Source organism: Marmota flaviventris, chromosome 2 (assembly GCF_047511675.1).
Source record: "Marmota flaviventris isolate mMarFla1 chromosome 2, mMarFla1.hap1, whole genome shotgun sequence".
NCBI lineage: Eukaryota > Metazoa > Chordata > Mammalia > Rodentia > Sciuridae > Marmota > Marmota flaviventris.
Window position 1 is genome coordinate 47,851,723 of NC_092499.1, and position 15,089 is coordinate 47,866,811.

General features: G+C 34.2%; 1 protein-coding gene across 3 annotated transcripts in view; it reads right to left on the reverse strand.

The window, feature by feature from the left end:
• Ralgapa1 (Ral GTPase activating protein catalytic subunit alpha 1) overlaps nucleotides 1–15,089 on the reverse strand; it is a 251,241-nt gene that overhangs the window by 43,272 nt on the left and 192,880 nt on the right. For all 3 annotated transcript variants that reach the window (XM_027929475.2, XM_071607832.1, XM_027929473.3), the window contains exon 36: nucleotides 7,606–7,761. In XM_027929475.2, the coding sequence (XP_027785276.2) occupies nucleotides 7,606–7,761 (156 nt within the window). The remainder of the gene's footprint in view (nucleotides 1–7,605; nucleotides 7,762–15,089) is intronic.

The following is a 15,089-nucleotide window of genomic DNA, read 5'->3' on the forward strand; positions in this document are numbered from 1 at the left end:
GGAAATTTATTTCTCATTCTGAGAAAATAAAATGCTAAAAAATTTTACAAAACACTGCATAATATTTTAAATAAAAAGTCTGAACTAAAAGTGGTTTCTACAAAATGGATATAAATGATTTTCTCCTACCCAAGTTTAAAACAAAGAACCAGAGTCATAAATAATTCTAGGTTGCCAGAGGCATGGCAATTTCTTTATACTGACTGTCGACTATCTAATTTAATTAGGAGGTATTAAACTCCATGCTGAGGTCAACAAGCCTTACTTCCTCCAATATTACACTTCAACCAGTGCTCATTAATGTGTCTACTGAATGGATTAACACACCTGAAGATGTATGGACAAAGGACAGGGGGGACAACCTAATGATACTCAATTGTTCATTTATAATAGGACACATGTTCTAGGCCCCAACTTATTACCACTAATGTAGAATTTATTAAATTCAGGAGAAAAAATACCAATACAGAAAGTGATTTTTTATTAAGAAGAACTGGTATAAGATAACTGGATTCTATGATTAAGTTTTACTGTTTAACCTATTAAAAAGGAAGTGATAGTATAAGAGAACTAAAATACAAGCCTATTATGGAGAAAAATCTTACTAGAACTCTGAGGAGCAGATTAAAAGCAGGAATCACAGAGAAATGAAAAAATCAGTATACACAGAAAGTACAATTCTCTATCGGACAAACCTTTTAAATTGCTTTATTTAAGCAAAAAAGCTTATCCAGTCTGGGTAATTTTCTTCAATAACAGGTATAATTATTATTTTAACAGCTAAAATATATACATGCTTGCATTATAAAAAGTTAGAATGCTTCTGGCCTCTTAAATGCAGGAAATATTATGCCATGTTATAATCTGAGTTGTTCTCTTTACTAAATAATTGGGAAAATATGAACTTTTTCATCTGATAATATATATATATATACATATGTATATATATGTATATATGTAATATATATGTACACACACATATTTTTTTAATATTTATTTTTTAGTTTTTTAGGTGGACACAATATCTTTATTTTATTTTTTATGTGGTGCTGAGGATCAAACCCAGGACCTCACGCATGCCAGGTGAGCACACTACCACTTGAGCCACATCCCGAGCCGCCGCCCCCCCCCCCCCCCCCGCCCACACACATATATTTAAATATTTTTTAGTTGTAAATGGACACAATGCCTTTATTTTATTTATTGTCATGTGGTGCTCAGGATCAAATCCAGTGCCTCACATGAGCTAGGCAAGCCCTCTACCACTGAGCCAAAACTCCACCCTTTCATCTGGTATATTATTAAATAATTTTAAATTTAAAATTAAAACTTTTTCTGGGGTACAATGTCAGCAAAATGGCAAGCTAAGAAGCTCCAAGCTCTTGTTCCTTTACAGAAACATCAAAGAAATATGATTTCATTTGTAGAAAAACCTGAGTCCACAAAAATTTATTAGACCTAATACATAAATTCAGCAAAGATGTAAGATACAAATCAACACATAAAAATCAGTTGGATTTGTATATGCTAATGGTAACAACCTGCAAAAGAAATTATGAAAACTCTATTTTCATAGTATGAAGAAGCATAGAATTCTTAGGGATAAATTTAACCAAGTAGGCAAAAGACTTACACTGAAAAATGTAAAGCACTGCAGAAAGAATTTAATGTGACATAAATAAAAGGCATTTATTCCATGTGTTCATGGATTGGAAGACTTAATACTACCTAAAGTGATACTACAGATCCAATGTAATCCCCATCAAAATCTCAACAGTGTTTTGAAAGGGAGAAACTCATCCTAAAATTTTTATATAGAATCTCAAGAGACCTTGAAGGCCAACACAGTCTTGAAAATAGAATAAAATTGAAGGTCTCATATTTTCTGATTTCAAAATGAACTACAATGCTACAGGAATTGAAACAGTATGGGGACTGGCATAAGGACAGATATTTAGACCAACAGATTTGATTACAAGAGCTTTTCAACAAATGGTGATAAGAAAACTGGGTATCCATATGCAAAAAAATAAAGCTGGATTTATATGTCATACCATCTACAAAAATTAGTTCAAAATGAGTCCAAGAACTAAATGTTAAAAGCTAAAACTATAAAACTCTTAGAAGAAAACTGAGGGAAAAATCTTCATGAGACTGAATCCAAATTCATTTGGTGAAACCCAAAGCAGAGGCAACAAAAGAAAAATTAAATTCCATCAAAATTAAAACTTTCGTGCATCAAGGATACTACCAACTAAGTGAAAAGACAACCCACAAAATGTGAGGAAATATTGGTAAATCATATAACTGACAAGGGATTAATAACTAGAATAAAGAACTCCTTCAATGCAACAACAACAAAATACAAATAACCTATTAAAAATGCGTACAGGACTAGACATTTCACTAAGGAAGGTATACAAATGGCCATAAGCAAATGAAAAGATGTTAAACATCATTAGTTATTGGGAAAATGCAAATCAAAACCACAATGAAATAACCAGAGCAATTTTTTTAGAAAGTGGAAAATAAGAAGTGTTGGCAAAAATGTGAAAAAACTGGAACCCTTGTGTATGGCTGAATTGTTAGCAGGGATATAAAATGGTGTAGCTGCTATGAACTACAGTTTCACAGTTATTCAGAAAGGTAAACATATATTTATATATGACTGAGCAATTCTATTCCTAGATGTATAGCCAAAAGAATTGAAAATAAGGATTCAAACAAATAATTGTATGCTAATGTTCATTGCAATATTACTCACAAGAGCTAAAAGGTGGAACCAACTCAGGTCCATCAACAAATAGATAAACAAAAGTATGGTAGGTGCATACAATGAATTATTGTTTTGCCATTTCAGGAATGAAATTCTTACACATGATATAACATGGATAAAACCTTGAAAACAGCATGGTATTAGGTTTATAATCTAGTATACAATTAATTGGTAAGGATGTGGACAAAAGAGAACCTTGGTAAATAGCTGGTGAGAATGTAAACTAGTATAACCATTATGGAAAACAGTATAAAAGTTCCTCTAAAAACTAAAAATAGTAAACCATATAAACCAATAATACCACTATTGGGAAAATTAAAAAAATATTTTGAACCAAATGAAAATGACAAAGTTATGGAAAGGGGCTGTGATGGTGATTGCAAAGCACTATGAGTTTACTTGGAGCCAATAAACTAGTTTAAAATGTTTTTAAAAATTGGTTTAAAATGAGTTGGTGCAGTGGCATACACTTATAATCCTAGTGACTCAGGAGGCTAAGGCAGGAGGATTTCAAATTTGAGGCCAGATTTGCAAACTCAGCAAGACTCTGTGTTAAAATTAAAAGAAATAAAATAAAAAGGACTGAGATGTAGTTCAGTGGGTAAAGTGACTGGCTTAAATCCCCAGTTTTACAAATGAATGAATGAACAAAAAAAGAGACAAACAAAAAGTTTAGAATAAACTGGGCATGGTGTTTGCACATCTGTAGTCTAATTACTTGGGAGGCTGAGGAAGGCTGATTCAAAGGAAGTGAAATCATTATGTCAAAGAGATATATGCATCCCTGTTTACTGAACCATTATTCACAATAACCAAGATATAGAATCAATCTAAGTGTCTATGTATAAATGAATGAATAAAGAAAATGTGGTATATATACACAGTGGAATACTATTCAGCTTAAAAATGAAGGAAATCCTGGTATTTGTGACAACATGAATAAACCTGAGGGACATTAAGTTAGGCACAGAAAGACAAATTCAATGTGATCTTACTTATTTTTGAAATCTAAAAAAGTCAAAGAACTAGCCAAGAGCAATCAGACAAGAAAAAGAAATCAAAGGAATCCAAACTGAAAAGGAAAAAGTAAAATTATCTTTATTTGCAGATGGCATAATTATATATGTAGAAAATCCCAAAGATTCCACAAAAAAGTTAGAAATAAAAAATGAATTCAGTAAACTTATAGGATACAAAATCAAGAAACAAAATCAGCAGCATTTTATATGTAACAATGACCTAAGAAATCAAGAATCCCATTTATGAAAGACAAAAAACAACCCCCCCAAACCCACAAATACTTAGAAATAAATTTAACCAAAGAGGTAAACGATGTGAAAATTGAGAACCATAAAACATTGATGAAAGAAATTGAAGACACAAATAAATAGATATCCTGTGTTCATGGACTGAAAGACTATTGTTAAATTGTCAATTCTACCCAAAGCAATATACAGATTTAACACTATCCCTAACCAAATTCCAATGGTATTCTTCACAGAAATAGGAAATAAATCCTTAAATTTGTATGGAATCACAAGAAACCCCAAATAACCAAAGCAGTAATGGGAAAGAAAAAGAAAGTTGGAGGTATTGTACTCTGTGATTTAAAATTATATTAATAGCACACCGCCGCCAGAGATCCTGACAGAGGCCCACCCTGTGCCCACGCAGGGAGCTACCCGGCTCTGGGGTTCCTTATTCACCAAAGCGTGGCTCCACAGCTCAACATCAGGATACAAATAGGCTTGAGGCTGACACTGCCACGAAACTGGGATATCGCCACCTCTATCAAGGGACAACAATAAGGACCTGGTAAGAAGTCACCAAGGTTCCTGTGGGCCTGGCAGCACCAGAGGTTTCTCTATACTAGGGGTACTAACAGTCATCCTGTTGTAACAGGGAGTCTTGCATGGGGTTGCCTTTCTCTTGTTTCTCCTACTAACAGCCAACTTCTTATGATTACCCTCTCACTAGTCATATAATCGAATACTTCCTTATCCTTATATCCTACCTCATAAATATCTCAGCCAACTCCCCAGTCCTCCCTTCTACCATTAGAAACTGTAAACCATTATGTAAACCTATTGACTATATGGTAGAAGATAACTCATTATTTCTGATTATAGTAACAAAATGGTAAATGTAAAAATAGAAGTTAACTGATATATGGCTGCACATTGGGTACATTGAGTGCTATAAAATTATATTAATAACCTACAGTAATTCTGATGACACATTGAAAACCCAAACTTGAAATCCGCTTTTCCCATATGCTCATTCAAAAAAGGATGATAATGGCTTCTGACACCAGTTGTGTAAGGGAACCAAGAAAGCAATTTTACAAAAGCAGACACCTGTTGGGTGTCATCTAATCCAGTTCTACCTGGGGATAACATCAGATCCCACAGAGTTCAGTCTCCAAAAGTGCCACCTCCTCTTCAGATGCCAATCACAAGTCCCAGGGTATTCTACCTGTGCTTCTGACTGGCTAGAAACTGGGGTTCCCAAACCTCCCTCCTTGGTTTGATAAATTTGCTTGATTAGCTCATAGAACTCAGAGAAACATGTTTGCTGGTTTACTACATGGAAAATTACAAAGGAGTGCAGAGTTTCCATGGCATCTCTGGGCATGCCACCCTCCAGGAAGCTCCCATGTGTTCAGCTATCTAGAAACTCTTCAAACCCTGTCCTGTTGGATATTTATGGAAATTTCATTGCACAGGCATGATTGAAGCATTGTACAAATGTGATTGGACAAAGAGTCTGAACTAATACTAATGGACTAAGTGGGAAAATCCAGCAAGGCCTGTCTGTCTGGATTCTTCTTGGCTTCTTTTGCATCGTTCCTTCCTTGTGAGTACATGGCAAAATTCCTTCTGAAATGGAGGTCTTATGATCTACTCTTAGACAAAGTATGTTAAAACATTTCCTTATGGCAGACTCCTAGACAGAAAAGCCAGGGAAGATAGTTCCTTTGACCTTCCTAGGTAAACAGAAATTCTAGTGTCCACAGCCTGCCTTGGGGAGAAAAAGCAAGGTGAAAGGACGTCAGAAGGTAGGTAGGGGTATGTGTGGGGTGAGGTGGGGGTTGATTTACCTTTCTGAGACCTGCTTCTGAGGTCTAAAGTAGTTCAACATTATAAAAGACATACTTGTTGTTTTAACCATTTAGGAAATAATGAAGTGCTATGGGAGCTAGCCAAAAATATTAAATAATATCACTGTAACCAAAATAGGATGGTACTGACATAAAAACAGAAACACAGGCCAATGGAACAGAATAGAGTCCAGAAATAACTACAAACATTTATGGTCAATTAATTTCGACAAGGGTGCCAAGAATACATAGGTGAAAGGAGAATCTTCCAAAAAATGGTGCTGGAAAAACTAGATTTCCACATGCAAAAGAATGAAATCAGATCTTTATTTTATTCCATACACTAAAAATCAGCTCAAAACAGACAAAAAACCCCCTTAAGTGTAAGACCTGAAACCAACTAGAAGAAATCATAGGACAATGATTTTCTGGATATCACACTAAAAGTTTAGGCTACAAAAGCAAAAATAAATAAATGGGACTACATCAAACTATAAGGCTTCTGCATAGTAAAAGAAACAATTGACAAACTAAAAAGGCAATGTATAGACTAGGAAAAAAACTTTGCAAACCACATATCTGATAAGGGATTAATATCCAAAACTTATAAAGAACTCTTAAAACTCAATAATGCTAAAATAAATAACTCCCTTAAAAAATGGACAAAGGACCCAAACATATATTTTTCTGGAGAATAGCCTGTGGGTACATGAAAAGGTGGTCAACATCACTAATTATCAGGAAACACAAAACCACTACCAGATTTGTTAAAATGGCTACTATAAAAAAGAGATGATAAATGTTGGTGAGAAAACAGAGGAAAGGGAACCCTTGCACACTGTTGGGGGGAATATAGATTGGTACAGCCATTGTGGGAAAAAGCATGGAGGTTCCTAAATAAGTTAGAAACTACCACATGACTCAGTAATCCCTCTTCTGGGATAAAAATAACTACCTCATTAAGGTATCTGCACTCCAAAGATTTGGAAGTCACCTAAGCATCTATATTCATGAATGAATAAAGAAAATGTATGTTTTTGTATGTATGTATATATAATGGAAATTATTCAGTCTTACAATAAAAGAAGATTCTGCATTTTGCTGCAATATGGAAGGATCTTGAGGACATTATGCTAAGTGAAATAAGCAAAAGAAAAACACTGCATGTTCTCATTTATATGTGGAATATATATGTGTGTGTTGTGTGTGTGTGTGTGTGTGTACTAAGAAGAATACCATGTCTAAAGCAACTGAGGGGAGAAAGTGGAAAGATATAGGTTAAAACACAAAACAGTGGATATGCAGGATGAACAAGTCTAGAGAGCTAATTAACAGGAGGACTGTAGTTTAATAAAACTGTATGGTATTTGAGATTTTAGTTTAACAATAGATTTTTAGCTGCATTTTTCTATCATATAGAAGTAACTAAGTGAAATGATGAATGTTAATTTGCTTCTCTCGTATCTCACAACATGTTGTAAATTTCAAATATACTTAATAAAAATTTTAAAAAGAGAATTGTATTTTTTAATCACAAAATCCTTAAAGAACCATTGTTCTTTGAGGAAATTACACTTTACTCTAAAATAATCCTGTTTTTGAAGACCACACTGGGTATAGAGATACTACACTGAGAAACAGTGCTTGATCACTTGGATTAGTTACATATTTTATATTTTTTCTTTATTATTAGATTCTAACTCTAACATACTTTTTTCTCAGCACTTACTTTTTTGGTCAAAGAGTCATCAGAATCAGAAGGCATTCTTGTTGATACATGAAATATTACTTCGACCGTAGAGGTAGCAAAATATGGAGTGGTCAGTCCAGTGCTTTTGTTTTTTTGTAGTCCACCCATAAAACCACAATGATTCGTAAGATTTACCTAGAAGCAATGAGACACATAAAATGAGTCAACTAAATACAATTCAAAAATACCATTGAAAATGATTCATTCACTTTACACAAACAATGGGAACAAAGTCTTTTACATGTTATCAATAAATACTAAATCTAGAACTGTAGTTGGTCCTCTGTATCTGCGTCTTCCATTTATACAGATTTAACTGACTATGCACTGAAAATATTCAGAAAAAACTGTGTCTGTACTGAACAGGTACAAACAGCTTGTCATTATTCCCTAAACAATACAGTATAACAACTATTTATGTAACATTTATATTCTATTAGGTATTATAATTATCTAGAGATTTTTTAAAGTATACAAGAGGATGTGCATTATGCAAACACTATGCTATTTTATATAAGGGTCTTGAGCATTCACAGATTTTGGTATCCAAAAGGGGTCCTGAAACCAACCTGCCAAGGATACTGAGGTACCACTGTATGAGGAAGAGCTAATCTGTTCAAGACTAGCCTATATTTTTTCTTAAGTATGAGGATTCCTAATGAGTAGGAGTTAATTAGGAAAGAAATTAACTGCTGTGCACTATGCATCTTTTGTTAGGAAACTAGGTGTTAATAGTAAATTATAAAGACTGAGGGTGAAAAACAAGTTCAGAGAGTAAAAATCAAATCTGGAAATGATTTGGGGAAGAGTTAAAACAGTAATGTCAATTTGATAGAATGATTAATTAGGAGTGTCATATTTACTCATAAAACTGGCTTCCTAGTTTTTAAAAACCAATCATAGTCCAGATCAAAAATTCAACAATGCAGAACTATACTTCAATTACATTAAAAAAAAAACTACAAGGGGGACTTTAAAAAATTTTATCTCCTGACTATACACATTAATATCAGGGTCATTGCATTGGATTGTATTGACTTGTGTGTTACAAAGAAACAAAGAAATTGTGGTCACTGGAGAAAATTAGGGAAATACAACAAAGAAAAAAGAAAGCCTAAATAATGTCTTTTTACTAGAGAAAAGCACTTATGCATATACTTTTTTTCAAAAAATATTTTTTGGTTGTCAATGGGCCTTTATTTTATTTATTTATATGCAGTGCTGAGAAATGAACCCAGTGCCTCACACATGCTAGGCAAGTGCTCTACCACTGAGCCACAACTCCAGCCCTTGTACATATACTTTTACTAGCCCTTATGCATATAGTTTTAAACAATAAAATCTGAATACCTGATACAATGGAGAATTACAAAAATAAATTCCTATATTATGTGAATTAAACATGTCTCATTATTAATTACTAATTGCTGAACATATGAAAGAAAGATTTGTTTTTATGCCATTACTATAAGATCACCTCAATTTCTTACAATTGTTTTTAAAATTTAGTTTTGGCTAGTTAGTATATTATTAAAAACTCGAAAGTATAAAAAGGTATACCAAAATATTTTCTGTATCTCTCATCTATCACTACTCAGTTCCCCTCTTAGAAAACAACTTAAGTATTCTTCCAATAGCATTCTTTGCATATATAATTAAATGTTGTGTAAGGTGGTGTATATGTACACATGAAATATGGAAATACAATGTTCTGTACCTTGCTTTTTGTATTTAAAATATCTTGAAAAATATCCCTTCTACAAAGAGCTTCATCATTTTTGTTTTGTTTTGTTTTCATGGCTTCATGGAAGCTCATTATATTGATGTATAATAATATAACTAGTTTCCTACTTTAAGGATATTTAGGTTGTTTCCAATCTTGCTTAAGTCAATGCTTCAGTAAATTACACTGAGCATCTACCATGTCTTATTTGTGAAAATAAATAAATTTGTGTTTCCCTTGTATCCTCTCAAATATAATAATATATCAAACTTTGATCTTTGCTAATCTGATGGGTGAAAAATGGTAGCTCAGTATAGTTTTTTTTTTTTTTAAGTGAGAAAGTGATCTATTTTCATGTCAATTATCTGATTATATACAGAAGATAAAAGAAAGTCTCAATTTAGTGTTCCTTTGCTGTAAACACCTTTGTAACATTTTGCTGGTCTGTTTTTAAGTCAAATACTTGGAGATAACTGCAGATACTAACACTGATATGATTAAGAGATGAACATTTTCAATACCACAAGGATCCCCCATGTTGCCCTGTTATGTGAGCTGCATCTACTATCCCTTTCACCCTGGCTCTTCCTTAACTCCAGGAAATCACTCATTTGTTTTCCATTTCTATAACTGTCATTTCAATAATGTCTTATAAAAGGAATCATGTTGTGTGTAACCTAAGTGTTGAAGATTTTCCCATTACCTTTTTTATTTTTTTAAAAGAATCTTTATTTTCTTTTTTTTTTCCTGGCATTAAAGGAAAACACAGGGTAGGACACCTGTAAACAAATCATTGTAGTACCCCAAGTCCATAAAATTTTGTATGGGGACAATAAAAGGCCATTTTCATGAGAATGAGTTAGATGGTTGAGCTAGATACTAGGTGAGTGCTCTACAGAGCCACAACCCCAGCCGTCCTGATACCTTTCTGTTAATGAATTCAGGTTTGACTCCATTATGGAGGGAGAACATATTCCATGATTTCAATGCTCTTGAATTTGTTCAGGTTTGTTTTATGGCCTAGGAAATTGTCTACCTTGATATGTCCTATGGGCACTTGAAAAGAATGTGAATCATTGTGTTGTTGGGTGAAGGGCTCTAAAATTGTAGAGTAGATCCTGATGGCTGATGGTATTAAATTCTTCCATACACTTGCTGATTTTCCATCAAGTTCTCTCAATTGCTGAGAGGGGGAATATAATTGTGGATCTGTCTATTCTTCAGCTTCTGCTTCACATCTTTTATAGTTCTGTTGTTTGATGCATATACATTTAGGATTGCTCTGTCTTCTTCGTGGACTGATCGTTGCATAAATTATATAATGTCCCTGTGTCCCTGGTCATTTTCTTTGCTCTACAATCTACCTTTTCCAGTATTAATATAGCAAATCTAACTTCCCTTTGATTGCATAACTTTTCCCATCCTCTTACTTTCTGCCAGATTCCACTATTACATTTAAAGTTTCTTTTAGATAACACATGGGTGAGTCATACTTTTTAATCCATTCTGCCAATCTCCGTCTTTTAATTTGTTCTTTAGAGCATTTATATTTCACATAATTATTAATAGAGTAGGGCTTATGCCTAAAATTATTATTTTTTTGTTTTCTAGGTTTTATTTTATTTTTTCTGACTCCTATGGGTTACTTAAACATTTTCTAGAATTCTATTTTTATTTATCTATCACTTTTTTGGAGTATTCTTTTTTGAATACTATTTAATGGTTGGTTGCCCTAGGTCATGTGTGTGTGTGTGTGTGTGTATATGATATGTCCTGTGGGCACTTGAAAAGAATGTGGATCATTGTGTATATGTATGTGTGTGTGTGTGTGTGTGTGTGTGTGTGTATATATATATAAAGTCATCACAGTCTATCAATATACCTACTTGAGTATAGTAACCCTAACTTAATGTATTTCCCTGTACCCTCCCCACTGTTTGTAATATAACTGTCATAAATATTTCCTCTCTATATATTTAGAAACACATCAGATTGTGTTATAATTTTTTGCTTCCACCGTCAAACATAATTAGGAAAACTTCAGAGAAGAAGGAAAGTATAATATTTACCCTTAATTTTTCTTTTCATGCTCTCTTCCTTCCTTTACCACACTCCCTTTCTGTTAACAGAACTTGTTTCAGTGATTGTTTCAGGGTAAAACTTAATGGTAACAAGTTCTCTTTCATCTGAGAGTGTTTTTTCCCTCAAAGGATATTTTTGCTAGTTATATTCTGAGTTGACATTTTTCTTTCAGCACTTGAAAAAATACTATGTCACTTCCTAGTGTTCTGATTCTGATGAGAAATTTGCTATCATTCTAGTTGTTTTTGTTTACCCCCTTAAAACAGGTCTACTTTTTTCTCTGCTCAAGACTTTTGTTTTTGTCTTTAGTTTTTATAATGATGAGTCTTAGTATGAATTTCTTTTGGTTTATCCTGTTTGGGTTTCTCCTAGTACTTTTAGGTTTCTTATAAAATTTGGGAAGTTTTCAGCCATTATTTCTTCAAGCACTTTTTCAGACCTAGCTTCTCTTTTCTTCTGGGACTCAGAGTATAAGAAGGTTAGATCTTTTAGTACAGTCTCACAGGTCCCTAAAGTTGTCCATTGTTTTTAGGTCCGTTTTGTCTCTGATGTTCAGGTTGATTTCTACTGTTTTATTATCTTCCAGTTTACTGATTCTTCTGTACCCCCATTCGCATTCTACTCTGTTGCTGGGCCCAGCTAATAAACTTTCTGTTTCAGTTATTATACATTCAGCTCTAAAGTTTCCATTTGGCTGTTTATTGTATTTTGTATTTCTCTGTTGATATTTTCTATTTTTCATTTGTTTGAACTGTGCTCCTAATTGCTCAAGGAAGCATTTCTGTATAGTTGCTTAAAAATTTTTGTTATCTTGGTGTGGGCATCTACTGACTTCTTAAATTTTGTTTGAGATCTCTCTGGTTCTTTGTATACTGAATGATTTTGAATAAAAATGGGATATTTTCATGTTATGAGACTCTAAGTCTTAAAACGACATAGCTGGTAGTTTCCTAACACTGCTCCAGCAGGGAAAAGAGTTGGGAAGAGGGACAAGGTGTTGCCTCATTATTGCCAGGTAAAGGTAGGAATATAGGTTTCCACTAAACCTCCACTGATACCTGCAAAGGGAGAGAGAGCCTCATTACTGCTAGGCGGAGGAAGGATTCTGGTTTCTTATGTTATGTCCACTGATATAGTGGTAGGGTGGCCTAATTACTATTGGGTTATAGGGAAAGTCTTAACTCTCCACCGACCTCCTCTAATACTATCCCAGTTAGCAGGGTAAGAGGGTCTCATTACTGCTGATTGGAAATAGAATTCCAGGTTTCCTAACTGGACATGGTGGCACATGCTGGTTAAACCCAGTGGCTCGGGAAGCTGAGGCAGGAGGATTGCGAGTTCAAAGCTACCCTCAGCAACTTAGTAAGTCCCTAAGCAACTCAGCAAGACCCTGTCTCTAAATAAAATACACAAAAAGGGTTGACACGTGGCTCAGTGTTTGAATGCCCCTGGGTTCCATCCCCAATACTAAAAAGAATTCCAGGTTTCCTATGTAGTTTCCACTGAAGTATGGGTGTATACATAAGGGATCATTACCAACTGGTGGAGATTGTCTTTCTTCTTGGCCTTCTCTGACACTTCCCCAGTGTAGTGTTGCTGGCACTTCATTATTGCCTCATGAAGGTGGAAGTCTAGACTCCCTATTTGGCCTTTGTTGTAAGGGGTGGGGATGAAGTCAAGGTATTTTCTGAAGTATTTGGCTGGAGTATACCAATTACTTTCTAATTTTTAAAAAATATGTGCCTTTTAGATAGGTTGCTCCTTTAGCTTTTTTTTTTGGGGGGGGGAGGGTCATTTTTGCCTAATGATTTTTGGTGGGGAGGGGTACTGGGAATTGAATTTAGAGGCACTCAACCACTGAGCCACATCCCTAGCCCTATTTTGTATTTTATTTACAGACAGGGTCTCACTGAGCTGCTTAGTGCCTCGCTGTTGATGAGGTTGGTTTTGAACTTGTGATCCTCTTGCTTCAGCCTCCAGAGCCACTGGGATTACAGACATCTGGGCCTAGCTTCTAATGATGTTTTTCAGTTACCAAAACATCTTCAGTTCCAAGTCTTGTATATATGTGAGGGAAAAAAAGGAAACGTGGAAAATTCATCATTATGCATTCCTCAGTCCCAAAGTCCATAGCTGTTCTGCTTTCTCTCTACCTTTCAATCTCATATTAGTTTTGTAAGTAATATCGAGGGTTTTTGTTGTGCTCAGCATGAAAATAGGGACTGTACATGTATTCAAACAATCTAAAAAAGAAGATCCCTTTGTACAAATTTGATGGGACTTTAGTACATTCACAGACAAGTACAACCTACAGATACTGTGGATATCACATATAAATCGATCAAATAAGGAGTCTTGGTGACTGTTGTTTTCACTTAGAATTGTTTTTAAGGTACATTCTTGTTGTAGCACTTATCAGTATCCATTTCTTTTTATGGCTGATTAATAACTTTTGTGGATATACCACATATAATTTACCCATTTATCCACTGAAGAACCTACGGGCTGTTTTCACTATTACGTTATTATGAATAATTCTGCTATAAACATATATGTACAGGTTTACATGCAGACTTGTGCTTTCATTTCTCCTCATACATATTTAGAACTGTTTAGTTATATGGAACCTTTATGTTTAATCATTTGATGAGTTGCCAGACTCTTTTCCACAAGGTTACATCATTTTATATCCCCTCTTATAGTGTATGAAAATTCAGATTGTTCTAAATCCTACCAAAAGCTATTTTTGATCCTAGCCACTTTGAAGGGTGTGAAATGATATAGCACTGTGGTTTTCATATGCACTTTTCTGATAGCCAATGATGTTGAGCATCTTTTCATGTGTTCTTTGGAGAAAGGTCTATTTGGTCCTTTGGTAATTTTTAAATTGTCTTCTAATTTTTTATTTGTCTGAGTTCTTTTTATATTCTAGACACAACTCTCTTATCAGATACATTATAATAATTATTTTCTCCAATTTTGTTGGCTGTCTTTTAACTCTGTTGAGGGTGTTCCTTGAAGTACAAAAGTTTTTATTTTGATGTTCTTATTATCTAATTTTATTTTGTACCAGGAATTGACTCAAGGAGCACTTTACCAATAAGCCATATTCCCAGCCCTTTTTTATTTTGAGACTGGGTCTTGCTAAGTTACTTAGGGCCTTGTTAAATTGCTGAGGTTGACCTTGAATTTGTGATTCTCCTGTGTCAGCTTCCCTAGCTGCTAGGAATTACAGGCATATGCTACCACAGCCAGTTTATTATCTAGTTTTTCCCTTGTTGCTTATGCTTTTAGTATGACATCCAAAAATCCTTTGTCAAAACTTGCCCTTATATTTTCTTTCAAGTGTTTTATAATTTTAGGTCTTTGGTCCATTTTGAGTCAATTTTTATATATGATGTGAGGTAAGTTCCAGCTTCATTCTTTATTTAAAAAATTTTTTTTTGTAGTTGTAGATGGACAGAATCCCTTTATTTTATTTATTTTTATGTGGTGCTGAGGATTGAACCCAGTGCCTCACATATGCTAGGCAAGTGCTCTGGTCCCAGCCCTCCAACTTCATTCTTTTGCATATGGCTATCCAGTTGTTCAGCACCATTTGTTGATAAGATGGTCTTGGCATCAACGTCAAAGATCAGTTGACTATAAATAAGTAGAT